Source organism: Bicyclus anynana, chromosome 26 (assembly GCF_947172395.1).
Source record: "Bicyclus anynana chromosome 26, ilBicAnyn1.1, whole genome shotgun sequence".
NCBI lineage: Eukaryota > Metazoa > Arthropoda > Insecta > Lepidoptera > Nymphalidae > Bicyclus > Bicyclus anynana.
Genome location: NC_069108.1, coordinates 1,522,175 through 1,540,081, shown reverse-complemented (window position 1 = coordinate 1,540,081; position 17,907 = coordinate 1,522,175). Strand labels below are relative to the sequence as shown.

Here is a 17,907-nt window from a genome sequence, read left to right as displayed (position 1 = left end):
CATGAAACATCATTGTCAATGTCAAATGTCAAATTCAATTTAAATTTAGAATTTAAAATCTAAGAAGAATCAAAAATTTTACCACTTTTAGAATCTAATTTATAATCTATCTCTAGGTCTAGTCTCTACATTTACATTTTACAAGATATGTATAAATACGTTTTCAAATTTCTTTAGAATAGTGAATTACTTCGTATGTAGTGATATTTGTAATGATAATAAACATTTATAAAATTAAAACCTTTTCTATGGACCAGTAATACTTGCTTCCAAGGAAACTTCAATCAAAACAAACAGAAATCAAGAAACTATGCACTCTGGAGATGAAAAAGTTGTTGTGAAAACTGAAGTAAGCCATGATTATGTACTATTAGATGAACCGGTGGAAGTGAAAATTGAATATGATGAGTTTGCTGCATCTGATAACCAGTGGTCAGTACCAGCGGAGAGCAACATCAAGTGTGAACCAGAATCACCGGCCGATGTTTTCCAGGAAGCTCTTCAATGGAAACAAACTGCTTCAAGCTCCACAGCTTCTGAACCTGTGGCTAAAGAACAGGATTTGTTGAAGTGTGATATTAGTTTTGGATGCACAATTTGTTTAGAGGATTTTCCCCATGAAGAGGATTACTATGCACACATGAACATGCATCTTCAGGTGAGATAGATTTACTAACTTCTATATTTTTTTCATGTGACATTGTCACTTAAGTTCTAACACCGATAAAGTCAAAAATTGCAACTTTTCAGGAGAGCAAAAAAACTGTACCTTATAAAATATAGGGATATAGGGATTGTAATATATGGAATTTTTTTATGAAATTTAAAAATATATTGTTTTCTACATTTTCTTGTTTGTTGTTATAAAAAATCATTATTTACATTATTATTAATGAAATGAGGAGACTTACGCGGAGTTATAAAGACTGTAATTATATATAAAATGTTTATTTGAAATAAAATAGATATAACAGGTAGACTTATAATCTTCAAAACATAAAACATTTAATTCTATACCACATCATTTTGTCCTAATTAATTAACCAGTAAAATTTGAGGGCTCAGCAGTATGCAGGTACAACCCATACCTGCAAACTGCGGAGCCCTTTCATTGCCCTTTCATTGATTGATATTCCTATTTCTGATATGTCAAAATATAGATAGATATCGGATCCTCTGTCAAATGGTATGTAAAAGTCAAAATGGCATTTTTTGGACTTGGACTGGTGTTAGAACTTAAGCGAATACATGCTGTTCTTGTGGAAACTATCAAAATTTCCTATCTTTTTTTCTGACAGAACAGCAAAGCTGACAGTGAATGTGTGACGTCACGAGTGTGTGAGCCTAGTGCAGATGTGAGCTCAGGCTGGCACTCGCCTCACCTCATTGAGAACAAGTGAGTCTACTAGTTTAATAAAGTCCAAATTTAAGTTAAATGTGTTAACTTCTAGGCTAGCGAGTTCCACCACAGGTTGGATCATCGCTTACTGTCAAGCATTAATCTCACTGCTTAATCTCATTAAAAAAGATGATTAGAGAAACTTAGTTGTCTGCAACAAAACCGTCTTAGCTGTTTGAACCAATATCATTAAAGTCCTGCCTCTTGCCGGTAGTATGGGAGAGTATGTAATGTAGTCATACCTTGCTTTCATTTTTTTTGATGTGAAACATCTATAGCCGCACGTAAAACCAATTTCTGGTGTGGCGACGCATGCCGTGCCGACGCATCGCCACACTATATGATGATATATATATATATATATATATATTGTCGTCATCAACCCATATTCGGCTCACTGCTGAGCTCGAGTCTCCTCTCAGAATGAGAGGGGTTAGGCCAGTAGTCCACCACGCTGGCCCAATGCGGATTGGCAGACTTCACACACGCAGAGAATTAAGATAATTCTCTGGTATGTAGGTTTCCTCACGATGTTTTCCTTCACCGATTGAGACACGTGATATTTAATTTCTTAAAATGCACACAACTGAAAAGTTGGAGGTGCATGCCCCGGACCGGATTCGAACCCACACCCTCCGGAATCAGAGGCAGAGTTCGTATCCACTGGGCTATCACAGCTCATATATATATATATCATCATATATGATTTACTGCGTATAGTCTGTGTATATATATATATATATATATATATATATGTGTACGGTGTCGTGACGCGTCGCCATGTGCAATCGACTGTGCGATTCTCTCCCACTCGATCCAGCGTTAAGCCATCTCTCTCGCTACACTGAGCTCGGATACCTAGTATACCTCCATAGTGTATACAGTGTTGTTTACTACACATAACCTGTGTTTTACTTGAAAAAAAATCATTTTGTGATAATAAAATGTCTGACTGTGATAATTTAGAGAGTGAAAGTGATCAGCCTCCTGCAAAGAAAGTAAAATCATACTATGACACACTATCAAGTCATCAGTAAGTTAATTATATTTTTATAATTAAAGTATGCATTTATCTGTGCGTATATTTGGTGTGTTTTGAGTGCCAGTACATGTAAAATCTACTCTATTGGTTTATTAAGATTCACATAAATTTTATTGCATATAATGTTTTTAAATTAATTATTAATTTTAATTTCATTCTTATTGAAATTAATGCATTAAAACAATTGCATATTATGGAATAAATTTATTAAGACTGACAGAATTGTATTTCAAAATCAGCTGATGGCGTGCAGCGGACGAATGTTTTTCTTATTTGTTATTAATGTGGACATTAAAAAATTTATTAATTTTTCTAATCATAGTAGAATTTATAGTGAAACATTCATTATTGAAGCCAAATTAAATTTTTCTGTATATTTTAATAAATATTTCAGAACCCAACAATCATCACAGGGGTCACAAAATATTATTATTAAAACTGGAAATCACCAAGATCAGTTAAACATTAGACATACTATTAACGTTAGGTAAGATTTTATTATTAATCTAATAGTACCAGAATATACTAATTTTTATTTAAGCTTTTTTTAAAACTTACATATTTTTTTTAGAGTAAATAATGGTAAAAAAGAACGTCAAAAACGATACAGGGAGCAGAACAGAGACAAATTGAAGCAGCGTGAAGCGGAAAGAAGAGAACGCATACAAAATTCAGAACGTATTGCCGGAGCATCTACCTCTTCAAACACAAATAGAATAGAACTGAAAAGTGAAGAAATAAATACTGCTCAAAGTTCATCTGGTTCGGAAAAAATACAACCATCATCCATTGAAAGAAATGATCAAGGTAACGAACTAAATGCTCTCCAAAAAAAAAGAGAACGTCAACAAAGATACAGGGAGCAGAACAGAGATAAATTGAAACAGCGTGAAGCGGAAAGAAGGAGGCGTCTACATAATGCAGATGTGATTACAGAATTATCTACTTCTACAAAAATCGAATTTACAGAAATAATTGACGATAATAGATGAAATAAGTACAAATTCTCGAAATGTAACTGAACATCCTTAGAAAAGGACATGTCCCAAAATGGGCCTGTATTATTTATAATTTATAATTATAAATAATACAGGCCCATGAGGTTATTATTAATTATTGATATAAATATAATTATTTATTTTACATGATATAAATTCATCATTGGTTATTTTACTCTTGACAACTATGACGTCACGTTATGATTTAGTTTGTATTTAATTTCTCAACTTTGTGTTTCGATATTTTAATATTATTTTACGATCGTTATAAATATCTTTTAATTATTAATGTGTTTTAGATAGAATTATAACGTTTGGTTTGTATAATAATACTCCGGAACTATTATTAAAACGTACTTGTATTGTTAACATATTCGTGCTACCAACAGTAGACACTAACTTTGCAAATATTATAAAATAGAGGGTTGTTTAGCAGATTCATTGATATACTACCATCAGCGTGTAATATTAACATTATAGCGGTAGCTATGCTGAAATTGTTATCGAATAAATTTGTGTACAGTGAAAATATTATTTTACTTCTCCCACCTTCTGTAACACTACTTTTTGAGGATTGAATTTCAAGGACTTCATCGATTTCCTGATCTTCATTTTCCTGGATAATGCTCCCACAGATATTCTTGGGGAAAGTTGTGTTGTGTGTTGTAAAAATTTTAAAAAAATATATCAATTTTATAGGAATAAATGTCGTTTTTTTTTTCGTATTCAACTTAGAAAAATTTCAACTTAGGTACATTACGTTTATGTATCTTGTATCATAAGAAATGGAATTATATTTACTGTCTAAGCAAGCTAGAAAAATTAGATCTTTTAAATCTCGATTTATTTGTGAGTCAATTCATCTGGTTACGGTTATCGATCTAATCGATTAAAAAATTGAATTGTTTCCGAAATAATCGCTATCCCTATGAGGCACCTAATAGGAAACCATGAGAATTGCAACATACAAAAACTGACACCGCCAAACTTTACCTCAAAGTTGCGTTGTGAATGTGATGTGATCCTTGTAGGCGCGTAAACATCATACAGGAATACCGATATGCATTACTGTCGATGTACATCAAATGTACAACCGCTTCAAACGGTTACAGAATCGACCTTCAGGTTAAACCAGCCAGCCGTCAAAGGGAACAATTTTCTCCTATATCAAACACATTGAGGCGAGCATTTTAAAAGCTAGGGTTACAAAAGTTTTAATGATGTTTCCAAATTTTAAATTTAAGATTTATGAACAATAACTTATTTACAGTTTATTGTTATATCTACCTACACACTTACATTTGTAATTATGCTGTGATGGACATGCCAATGCATAGCTTTAAGCAATGTGTTAAAAAACATTTACTTAGACGAGCGTACTACAACATTAATGAGTTCCTTAATGATAAAGATGCTTGGAGCCCGTTGGATCAGCTTCCACCTTCACACAGGAAGAAATGTAAACAGTAATTGTTATCAATTGTAAATTATAATACTGTATGACTTTTTCAAAAGAGCAACTGTTGAGTTTCTTGCCGGTATCTTCTCGGCAGAACCTGCCTTCCGAACCGGTGGTAGAATCTTTACAAATAGTCAACTGACGTGTCAAAAGTGCTTGTAAACTGAGCCTACTTGAAATAAATGATTTTTGATTTTGATTTTGATTTTGCTTGCTCAGATTCAAAATTTTAATTTGAATTACTTAGTTATAATTGGAATTTGGAATCATTATTCATCAAAAAATGTGGAACGCTTCATGCTAATCTTCTCTGTATCGTTCCAATTTTAGTATATGTACTAAATAATTCCATACAATTTTTTTTTTATTTTTTTATAAAATAATAAAATCAAAAATTCAATTTTAACAGTCGAGTAGAAATTTTAAATAATAAATTTTATTCAAGTATTTTGTAAATTTTAAATGATTTTCTGAATGAAGAAGTTTTATGATTTTTTTTCTAAATTGTTTCGAATGACGATTCATTTTGCAGAACCGCTTACAACGTCATCATGGAAAAACAACCTGACGAACCAGGGGATGTCACGAATGAGCCACTTTCGATGAGGGAACCCATAGAGGTTCCAGTTGCTGTATCTTCTTTACCAACGCCATTCGCGCAGCCAAAAATCGCTGCTTCAAATCGAAAATCGAAAGCACAAAGACAACGTGAATACAGACAGCGTGTCGCAGCATCCAGAACTCCTGCTCAGGCAGCAGCTGCAAGAGAAGCACGTAATTTAAGAGATCGAAACAACAGATTACGCCAAGCCAACGCACGTACAACCAAGTACTTCTTTAGACCAAATTGAAGTTCAAGCCCAATTTACTTGGAACACTAAATGGGCATCATCAATCATGAGATTCAAATCCACTTTTTTGGACAATGATTTTGGCTACGCTCGCTCGGTCTGCGACAGACTTTGGTTTAGAAACGACCTTAAACTCATCACTGCAGCAGAGCTGAAGGTAATTTCGGATTGGTTTATTAAAGTAAATCGACAACTGAGCAGAGAAGAATATAAACTGGTTTGCCACACTTGCAAAAGTCACAGAACAAACAGTCAATGCCACCGCTAGCAAAAGTTAATGGATTGTCATATCCTGACCCACCACCAGGCCTACCACCGTTAGATCCCATTAATCAACGATTAATTTCCTTGCCTCGTCTACTATTTATGGAAGTACAAGATGGTAAAATGTTTACCGCGACAGTTGAATGAGGACGACGCGACGTTATTAATGTAAAACAAGAATAATCCATTAAAAGAAACCTTGAATTATAATAATACATCAAAAGAAACCTTGCCCACAAATCTGTTTACATTAGCGGATACATGTCCAAAAAAATCTATAGTCTACACTAATATTATAAAGAGGTAAAGTTTGTAAGTTTGTAACAATTCTTTGAAATGGGGTAATCTTCGGAACTGCTAGTCCGATTTTAAAAATTCTTTCACCAGTAGATTGCTACGTTATCGGGGAGTGCTATAGGCTATATTTTATTATTTCTATCATATTTAACTACTGAGTTATCGCGGGTTTTCTCTTACAGGTCGGACTGAAAAACTTACTTATTCGCATGCGCTGCCTCAACGATTGCGTATAACTGAAATAAATGTATGGAGGCTTTTTGAACCTTTAAAAGTTCTACAAAAAAGTCCGCGACACCATATATCTATCTTTTATATTTTAGCAGATATAGTACTTTTAGTACTTTAATAAATTATTTAAATTTTAAACTAAGGTTTACGTCATTTTCTACACAGCTAAACTTAAATCCTTATCAAAATAAATTATTTAATAATCACAAGGATATTATAGAGATAAGATTTGCCCTTTACAGTATGTTAATTAGTTATATAGTTTCGGAGATAATACAAAATTTCTGAAAGTCGCAGAAAAGCCGCTATATGACGCCCCGCGGTTTTAATAACAAGTTCTCGTTCCCGTGTGAATATGAGGACCAAACATAGCCTATGACACTCGCAAATAATGTAGCTTTCTATTGGTAAAAGAATTTTCCAAATCGGTCCAGTAGATCCAGAGATTACCCCCGACAACCACACAAACTTTACCTCTTTATAGTATTAGCATAGAAGTCGCTTGGGAAATTATAGTCTTTTGGTCATTGCACCACGCTCAAAAGGCTGGACCAATTTTGCTGAGGGTAGGGATAGGATAGGGGTAGGATAGAGGTAGGGTAGGGGTAAATTAGGGAAAGTGTAGGGTAGGGTAGGGTACGGATAAGGTAGGGGTAGTGTAGGGTAGGGGCAAGGTACAGGTAAGGGAAGGATATGGAAGGTATAGGGTAGGGGAGGAGTAGGATAGGGGTAGGGTATGGTAAGGTAGGGTAGGATAGGGTTAGGGTAGGGGTAAGGTAGGGGTAGGGGAGGGTTAGGGTTAGCGGTAGGGTAGGAGTAAGGTAGGGGTAGGGTAGGGTTAGATTAGGGGTAGGGTAGGATAGGGTATCGATAGGGTTAGGGTAGGGGTGAGGTGGGGGGAGGGTATGGTTAGCGTTAGCGGTAGGGTAGGAGTAAGGTAGGGGTAGGGTAGGGTAGGGTTGGGTAGGTTTACGAGCAGGGTAAGGTAGAGGTAGAGAAATTTACATCAATTTTTACGCGGTCGAAGTCGCGGGCGTCCGCTAGTAATATTATAAAGAGGTAAATTTTGGGGTAAAAGGGGTAATCTTCGAAACTACGAATCCGATTTCAAAAATTCTTTCACCAGTATAGTTAATATAGGTACCATATATATTAGCAGAGCTATCACAGTTTTTGTCATACAGGTCGGACCGAAATTCCTCATAAACAGACTTATTCGCATACGCTGTCTTATCCATTGTGTAAAATTGAAATCAATGTATGAAGGCTTTATGTGCTTTATCTTCTATATTTTAGCAGATATAGTACCTTTAGTGTTTTAAAAAATATTAATTTTATATACTTAGGTTTACGTCATTATTTATACTATTAAACTTAAATCCTTATCAAAATAAATTATTAATAATTTTGCTAAGGGTAGGGTTAAGGTAGGGGTAGAGTAGCGGTAGGGTAGGGTAACTTAGGGGTAGGTGCACATAAGAAAAAGCGAACCTTGACCGGGTCCGCTATTGAATATAATATTTTGAAAAATTTTGTATGATCGATACTGAAGCCTAAAATACTTTTTTGTTATTTTTTGTCTGTCTGTCTGCCTTTTTTGACCGGGCATCACGCTGAAACCACTAAATGAATTCAAATAAAACTGTGCCAAGTTTTTCTTGAGAGCATATTACGAAGAATAATACGAAAATATAATCAGAACCGGGTGAAGTAAGGGTAAAAAGTTTGTATAGAAAGTCCTTCCTTCCTTCCTTTTTCTAGGTACATTTGTAAATGTAAAATGATTAGTGAACTATTTATTAGGTACTAGCGGACGCCCGCGACTTCGTCCGCGTGAAAGTCTTTGTAAACTTTTATCTACCCTACCCTACCCCTACCCTACCCTACACTACCCCTACCCTACCCCTACCCTACCCTACCCCTACCCTACTCATTAAGGCTGCACTTCTTTATTTATTCCCCCCCCCCCCCCCCCCCCGCGAGTCGCGTCGAGCGCGGCAACCGTTACACAAAAATAATCCATATAGCATGAATTACTATGCACGCGCGATGGCTTAGCGTCTTTCTTGTATAACTTTGGTGTTTCTTTACCGATTTTTATGATTCTTTTTTTATTGAATAGGTAATAATGTAAACTTTTTTAGTTAGGGATGAGTGATGAGTGTTATAAACATAAGAGTAGACAAATTTAATTAGAAAGCTCCGAACTGCTAAGCTATCGGGAGTTACACGTGCTATTGTAAGTCAACCATAAAAGATAGACATATATATGCTGTTGTGTTTTTATAGATAATTTTAAGGAAAACATTTCCGTCATACATGATTTCTATGTAGCTTTAACCATTAAGGCTGTACACGCGACGGAATCTTAAAAAATTGAGTAACTTCTCCCGTTTTCTCAACATTTCTCTTCACTGCTCTGCTCCTATTGATGGTAGCGTAATGAAAAGTATACTATAACCTGCCCAGGAGTATGTAGAATAATTGTACCAAGTTTCGTTAAAATCCGTCCAGTAGTTTTTGTTTCTATAAAGAACATACAGACAGACAGACAGACAGACAGACAGACAGACAGACAAAAATTTTACTGATTGCATTTTTGGCATCAGTATCGATCACTAATCACCCCCTGATAGTTATTTTGGAAATATATTTCATGTACAGAATTGACCTCTCTACAGATTTATTATAAGTATAGATACGTTATAAAGCTTGCAAAAATATAAATAGAAGGATGTGAAATAGGGGTTGAAAGTTGACATCGATTTTTACGCGGACGAAGTCACGGGCGTCCGCTAGTAGTATATAAAATTTAGATAAAAAAGTTTTCGCTCCCTTGTCTACAAATTAAACATAGACAATACAGTAAAAGTGTACAAAACAAAACGCCTGTAATTGAAGTCATAGCCGGTGTAAGCTGTCAATGTCATCTAATATTGTCAAATGTCAATAAGACAAGGTAATAAATCATTAAATCGTAGACAGAGAAGCATTAAACAAAAAAATCCTTAAATTGCTTTAAAAACGCCATAATATGCAGTCGGGTTTTTTGTTTTTATTACAATATTTTTTTCCACACCCATTATCCACATCGCTCTATTAGCGATTGCAACACAAACTTAGAAACTAAAATCAATACTTTGACGTTGGCTGCTGTGATTGTCAATGTCAAATTTTACTAATCTAAACTGTGTCGACAGCTTAGACCATTAATAACAGGACTTACCTCGCTAACCTTTACCCCTCTGGCAAAGATCAAAAATCTATGATCTAACGCGTTTATAAAAACTGTTGCTATAGAATCGATGTTTCATTGTAGTAATCGTTTTCGTCGTGTAAAGAGCTCCCTAAAAATGCCGGTTTGTGTAGTTAAATGGCTTAAAAAACGGCCAAAAACTTGTAGTTTAGTAAAAGATGGAGTAACGTTTCATTTGAAAGTATTTAAACCTTAATTTTATCAAAACTTTAATAAAAACAATTTATAAGAAGAATCTATTATTTTGACGAAACAACCAAACATCGATCAGTAATCGAATATTCTATGCATTTAATCTGTGGATAGTCTAGGCAATGTCACAGTAAAAATATATACAAGCAGTAGTTTGACTTTATACTAGAGGTCGAAACGCGAGCTATACTACGCACGCAAAATAACGCACCTCGAACTCGGGGCGTGTGTAGGGTGCAGACAGTCGCGACTGTGCAGCAGTGACGAAAGCACGGTGCATTGGATTTTTAAATTATGACGACTAGGAAAAATAGCCTCGCAAATTGTAGGCTATTATATTTATAAAGTTTGTTTAATATTTTGTATTATATAAATACAAAATATTAAACAAACAAATATATAAAACGGTAATAACAATAATATTATATAATATTATTAAATAATGATTTATTGTTATTACTATATTACTTATATAGAAAAAATATTGTATAATCAAAATAACTACCTAATGGAAGTCTATATTTTGACACGCACTTGACCAGTTTTTTATTATTTGGTCACCTAGGGTGGAGGTAATACCTAGATGGCATCACCAAAATAAATATATGAATACGACCAATCCTTCAAGGTCATTGATTATTATCAGCCTTATTTAAATCTACCAATCAAAAAACAACACGCATTTTTTGGTCATTTCCTATTTTACTACAATTCACAAAGTATTTTATTTGTTTACATAAAAAAGTATATTTACAATCACTAAATGGAAATACAAAGTTAGCAAATGTAATTAAAATGCTGGAGGCGGGCAGCCCTATCACGTGTTTACGTACCGCGCGGCTGTAGGTATTTATTTCAAAAATACGGCCGAGTTACAATACTGCATGTATATATTTTTACTGTGGCAATGTGTTTGTTAGTGTGTGTAAAAATTACGCGTGTGTGTATTGCGAGTCAAATTTATAGTTGTGTGTAGTGTATGGACACAGAATATACTTCGTGGTGTTAAATGTTTTCGATGTGTGAGTTTACCTCTTCCGGCAAAAAACTACAGACATTTTTGTTGGTGAATTTGGGTGCGAAACAAGTCCATTCTTATTAATAGTCTAAGGTCGACAGTAGTTAAATTGACATGTGACATTTAGTTTAGTTTAGGGACATTTGTCGTCTGTGACTAGAATTTATTGTATCAATTATTCTCAGTTTTATAATTTATTAATATTATAAATATATGTATTTACATTTTACAAGTAGTAATTGTATTATTTCCAATTTCTTCAGAAAAGTGAATTACTTTGAGTGATTTGTAATGATAATATACATCTACATAATTAAAACCTTTTCTCTGGACCAATAAACACTTGCTTACAAGAAAACTTCCATCAAAACAAACACATCAAGTAACTATGCACTCTGGAGCTGAAAAAGTTGTTGTGAAATCTGAAGTAAGCGATGACTATGTGCTATTAAATGAAAAGGTGGAAATGAAGATTGAATATGAGTTGCATCATGCCCAGTGCTCAGTGTCTGCGGAGAGTATTAAGTGTGAACCAGAATCACCGGCCGATGTTTTCCAGGAAGCTCTTCAATGGAAACAAACTGCTTCAAGCTCCACAGCTTCTGAACCTGTGGCTAAAGAACAGGATTTGTTGAAGTGTGATATTAGTTTTGGATGCACAATTTGTTTAGAGGATTTTCCCCATGAAGAGGATTACTATGCACACATGAACATGCATCTTCAGGTGAGATAGATTTACTAACTTCTATATTTTTTTGCATGTGATATTGTCACTTAAGTTCTAACACTGCTAAATTCAAAAATTGCAACTTTTCAGGAGAGCAAAAAAACTGTGCCTTATAAAATATAGGGATAGGTATTGTAATACATGAACTTTTTTTATGAAAATTTAAAAATATATTGTTTCTCTACATTTTCTTGTTTGTTGTTATTAAAAATCATTATTTGTATTATTTTTCTGACTTACACGGTGCTACCACATTATAATTAATGAAATGGGGAGACTTACGCGGAGTTATAAAGACTGTAATTATATATAAAACGTTTATTTGAAATAAAATAGATATAACAGGTAGACTTATAGTCTTGAAAACATTAAACATTAATTGTACAACTTATACTCTTTCATTGCCCTTTCATTGATTGATATCCCTATTTCTGATACGTCAAAATATAAGATATAAGACGCACCGTCTTTCAATCCTCTGTCGAATGGTATATAAAAGTCAAAATGGCATTTTTTGGACTAGCGCGGTGTTAGAACTTAAGCAAACACATGCTGTTCTTGTGGAAACTATCAAAATTTCCTACCTATTTTTCTGACAGAACAGCAAAGCTCACAGTGAATGTGTGACGTCACGAGTGTGTGAGCCTAGTGCAGCTGTGAGCTCAGGCTGGCACTCGCCTCACCTCATTGAGAACAAGTGAGTCTACTAGTTTAATAAAGTCCAAATTTAAGTTAAATTGCTTGGGCGCCTGCATACAAGTTTGGTTAATTGTAAAACAATTGTGTAGTGATAATGTGAAGGTAGTTTCAAACAGCAAAGGTAAATAATTTCAGACTGATAATATAACATGATGAAATAAATGACTAAGACATAAGTGAATAGGTTATGTTGTAGTAATCACAATGTTGTGGTAGTTTTCAATCAAAAAAGTAGTATAAATCGTTTCTCAACCAATAATAATTTGTTTAACTTGAAAAAATTAGCGCGACTTGCTATGTAAAAAATTGAAATAACAATGTTTAACCTCCAACCTGTCAAATCGAAACTTTCAAACATTCAAACCGAGACGACCAATCACTGCGCAAGGTAGTAAGCGCGCGATATACAAATTCAAAGATCAAATGTGAATTTGTTTTCTCCTTTTAGAAAATACACTTTGAATTAAAATCGATTGATATTAACAATTAATGTGATTTAAATAAATGTTTTAAATTTAGTGTTTATATTTATAACAATGTAAAAGAAGTTAAATTTATTAACTTATAACAACTGATTGATTTAACATAAACCAATTTTGTGAATTCTTGAATTTGTTATTTATATTAATAACTGTTTCAACAAAGTTCAATTTATGCAAAAATTTGAAATAAAAAATGAATTTAACAGACACAAATTTTGTGAAATTTCAAATTAATTATTTATATTAGTAACTTTTTAAAACTACTTTTATTTTTTAAAAATTTTTGAAACAAAAAGTTAATTCAACAAAAACAAATTTTGTTAATTTTCCAAATTATTATTAATTCAAAACATGAACCAAATCAGGTATTTAACACAAACAAATTTTGTTCATTTTAAATTGACTATTCATATTCATAAGTACAGTGTAAACTCTTTATAACGTAACTCAAGGGACCGATCTTTTTTTATCGTTATAGAGAGTTATTGTTATATGGAGTGAAGAAAGAAAAACAACTTAACTATAATCTTTAATATGTTTTTGATAAAATTAATACATTTAGTCAGTTAACTTTGCCTGACGTGTTTTGCTTTGCCAGTACTTCTGATAATAGGTACGATTCGTAGATGTTTAGTTCGAGACCATCATTTTCAAGCAAACCAAGCACGTGTTCAAGGCAATTAACAATAACAAAAGCGAAACGGCTGTTTACGACCTCAGCAGTTTCGGGACCTCAAAGGTTTAGTCGGCGTCTTTTGTAACTTGATAAGATAACATAAACAATAACACCGATAATGACGGTTTTCTGTGTCTAAATATAAACACATTTCTTCGTAATAGAGAATGGCTGCTGCGCTATAAGGAGTGTATCAATGTATGGGTTTTAAGGTAAACCAACCAAATTGTGATCTTTTCTATGTTATAGAGAGTTTATCGTTAAAAGAATGATGTTATAAAGAGTTTACACTGTATTTGAAAACATTTAAAAATATGAGAAACAATAATTTCTAATTTGTTCAATTTTAGTACAAAGGAGCCAGATGTACAAATTCCTTCAACGTCCAGTACATCGATGGAGACTGATGATATCGTGCCACCAACGTCTGCCATACCTTTCGCTGTGCCACACACACCCCATAACGCCAAAGCGCTACGACAAAGTATGTATAGAAAACGTAAGGCCGCGGAAAGAACTCCAGCAGAGGCAGCAGATTTTGCAAAAGCAGCCGCCGAAAGACAACGTAGATGCAAGCAACGTAGACTCGCCAACTCAGCTCTTGACACCGGCACGCTAGAGTCAGCCACAGTGTCTGCTCCTGTGGTAGTGGAAAGAACAGTTACTGCCCAGACCAGCGCTCAGCGACAACGTGCTTACAGACAGCGTAAAGCTGCTCAAATTGTTTCACAAATAAGTACTCCACCGACTCACACAGCAGTGCAACCGGAACAATCAACCTGGAATATCAAATGGTCGTCGTCAATAAAGAGGTTTAAAACTACATTTCTGGACAACGAATTTGGCCACGCTTGCTCTGTTTGCGACCGATTGTGGTTCAAGAATGACCTTAAAATCATCACTGCTGCACAACTACAGGTCATATCGGATTGGTTCGTTAAGGAAAATAGGCAACTACGCGAGGAGGTTTATACGCATATTTGCAACACCTGTAGATTTTCGCTGAACAAACATAAGCTTCCTACCCTTGCAAAAGTGAATGGCTTCTCATATCCAGAAATACCTCCTGGCTTACCGCCACTGGATCCAATTAGTGAACGATTAATCTCACCACGTCTGCCATTCATGCAAGTGCGTCGTCTGCGGCATGACTTCTCTTATGGAATTATTGGTCAAGTGATCAACGTTCCAGTCAACGTAGAAGACATGGTAAAATGCTTGCCCCGGCATTTAGATGAGGACGACGTCATTAATGTCAACATCAAACGGAATCTCGCACACAAAACAAATTACATCAGCGGCTACATGTCCAAAAGGACAATCAAAGAATGGTTGGATGTACTTCAAAATTCAAGTCTATATCGCTTGTACGATATCAAAGTAGATTTGTCAAGGCTGCAAACTGTCGTGCCACCAGAGGAAGATTTGCAGGATGACTCGGCTCATCGAATCGAAACAATCGCCGCCGAGTGTACTCCGGAGTCAGAAATTCTTGCTTCCAGGCAGCATACACTACTGTGGGACGAAGAGGATTGCCTCGACATCGCACCAGGACATCGGGCCATGCCTCTGAACATCATTTACGACCGTCATGCTGAAGAACTATCATTTCCTGCAATATACTACGGCCAGCCTCGTCGCTTCCACATGAGAGTTTCAGTGACACCTTACATGATGGCAACCAGTGAATTACGACGAAGTGACAGACGCGGAGCCACGCCTCAAAAAGTCTTGTACGTTGCTATGAAGATTCTACGTCTCCGCATGGTAGATGGCATTTACAGCACATTTCGGAATGTGTCAACCACGGAAAACGTAACTCGACGCATGTTGGAGGACCCGGAATTTCTTAAAGAATTTGTCGTTCAAAATCTTGCCTTCATGAAGTCAGTACCCAATTCCGTCCAGTATTGGGCCTCTCGCAAACGAGATCTGTTTGCGATGCTCCGTAAACTAGGTAAACCGACCATATTTCTCACTTTAAGTGCAAACGAAGTACGCTGGTTGATATTACTGAACTTACTCCTCAAATTGAGTAACAAGTATCCTGGAAAAGTTGCTGAAGATCTAAACACGTCAGAGCGGTGCAACTTAGTGAGCGACGATCCAGTTACGTGCTGCATATATTTCCACAAACTCGTCGGTACATTGATGAATATGCTGAAGGCAAAACAATCATATAATCCATTTGGCCAGTACTTTGTTAAAGATTATTTTTTTCGCATTGAGTTCCAGCATCGAGGAAGCCCCCACGCACACATTTTGGTGTGGTTGAATAATGATCCACACGAGGCCGTGTCAGAAAATATGCCAATGACCATCGAGCTCGTGGAGAAGCTGAGTTCTGTCGCCAAAGAAGATATGCCCAACGAGACCATCTACGCCAATCAAATTCACAAGCACACTTTCACCTGCACGAAGCGAGGTGAGACGACTTGCAGATTTGGGATCCCGTACTGGCCAATGCCTGCTACTCGAGTCTTGGTTCCAATGCCTCAGACTGATGGACGCCGGTCAACATTCCAAAAAAAATCCAAGGAGCTACGAACGTGTCTCAGCGAACGTTCATACCCTAGCATGGATGACTTTCTGAGGGAACATGGTCTGACATTTGATGCATATCTTGATATAGTACGTTCAACCCTTCGCAGGCCAACTTTGTTGTTTAAACGTAACTTCGATCAACTTATGACAAACACGTTCAACCCTTACCTTGCTGGTCAAATTAATTCCAACATCGATATTCAGTTTATCTTAGATGAATACAGCTGCGCACAGTACGTCGTGGAATACGTAAACAAATCAGCTCGTGGAATGGGTAACTTGAATCGAGAGTTGACTAAAATGATGGAAGAACATCCTGACCGCGATTACACTGGTCAATTAAAAGCATTGAGTGTCAAACTTCTCAATGCAGTTGAAATGTCGGCGCAAGAAGCAGCATGGTATTTGTTACGACAGCCGATGAGCGAAGCAAGCCGTCAAATTGTGTACATACCAACAGTGTGGCCCTCAGAGAGACAACGTTGCCGCAAACGTCGGAAACAATTGGATCGCGAAGGAATCGCAGAGGACAGCACAGACGTGTGGACCAAAAACATCATTCAGCGGTATGAAGAAAGACCTCCATCTTTGCAAGATGTATATTTGGCCGAGTTTGCGTCGTGGTATGCTAACTCTCGTGATTTCATTGACAATGAAGACGACTCGAACGTGCATGAAGATGACGATCCTGAACCGCCGACTGGAGAAAGAACGACATCGAGAGGATATCGCAAACGTCTGATCGGTCGAATCATACGATACAGATGCTACGACATAGATGAAACTGTCAATTATCAACGTGAGATGGTACTGCTGTACTTGCCCTTTCGCAACGAAGTCGCTGACATTGTTGATTGTAATAAATTTATACAATTATTCAATGACAACAAGGAAACTATCATGGAACGCAGAAAACTTTATGAGAACAATATTGACATCGACAAAGTGATGCAAGAGCTAGAAGCAATGATGATTTTGCAAAATTCAGACACTTGTGTATGGCCCACGACTTCTATGTAGGACTAAACGTCTAATACAGCGAGTGAAAAATGCTTGCACTCGGTTTTGTTTTGATGTTCCCCCAAAAGCACACGTAACTCCATTTTTGAATAATTTTGGGTTACTAAAAATGAGATCCAGACGAAAGTATCATTTGGCAGGTCTACTTTTCGGTGTTTTCAATCAAGGTAAACCGATATACCTTCTTAATAAATTCACTTGGGCGGGTGATGGTGGTGGAACGGAGTGTCGAAGCTGCCGAAATCAATTGCGGATACCACCTCACCGTACTGCCGCCTTTAGAGGTACATTTACCTACTCCGCCACTAAATGTTGGAATAACATTCCTCCTCCATTGAAAAACCTAAAATCTAAATTCGCATTTAAAAAACTTTTAAAGAAATTTTTACTTGAAAAGCAGATTGAATTCCAACACCATGTGGCGTAGTTTTCCTTCATATAGGTAAAAATATATAATAAATATTTGTAAATACTATAATGTATGATATAACTATGTAATTTTGTTTTTAGTTTTTTAATTCACACGTTGTTACTTTTAGAATGCTGTTTTATTGTTTTTCCCTTTTTATTTTTAGTTAGTTATAATGTATTATTTTAAGTTTTACTTGTATTGTTTATTTTGGTTAATAAGGTTGTTGTGTGCTGTGTTTGTGGCGGCACCTGGTCAACGGTTCCAACTGAAAACTAGCGCTGCATGCTCAGCAAGAGGTATGCTGAGTTGGGGCCCTTTATTGGGTTATGCCACACATCGC

General features: G+C 35.7%; 2 protein-coding genes across 2 annotated transcripts in view; both read left to right on the top strand.

The window, feature by feature from the left end:
* LOC112050788 (zinc finger protein 260-like) overlaps positions 1 to 17,907 on the top strand; it is a 190,619-nt gene that overhangs the window by 138,273 nt on the left and 34,439 nt on the right. The window lies entirely within an intron of this gene.
* LOC128198028 (uncharacterized) lies at positions 11,271 to 17,383 on the top strand. Its single transcript, XM_052889578.1, has 3 exons — positions 11,271 to 11,731; positions 12,334 to 12,431; positions 13,942 to 17,383. The coding sequence occupies exons 1-3, from the start codon at positions 11,396 to 11,398 to the stop codon at positions 17,153 to 17,155; spliced, it is 3,648 nt and encodes a 1,215-aa protein (XP_052745538.1). The 5' UTR covers positions 11,271 to 11,395; the 3' UTR covers positions 17,156 to 17,383.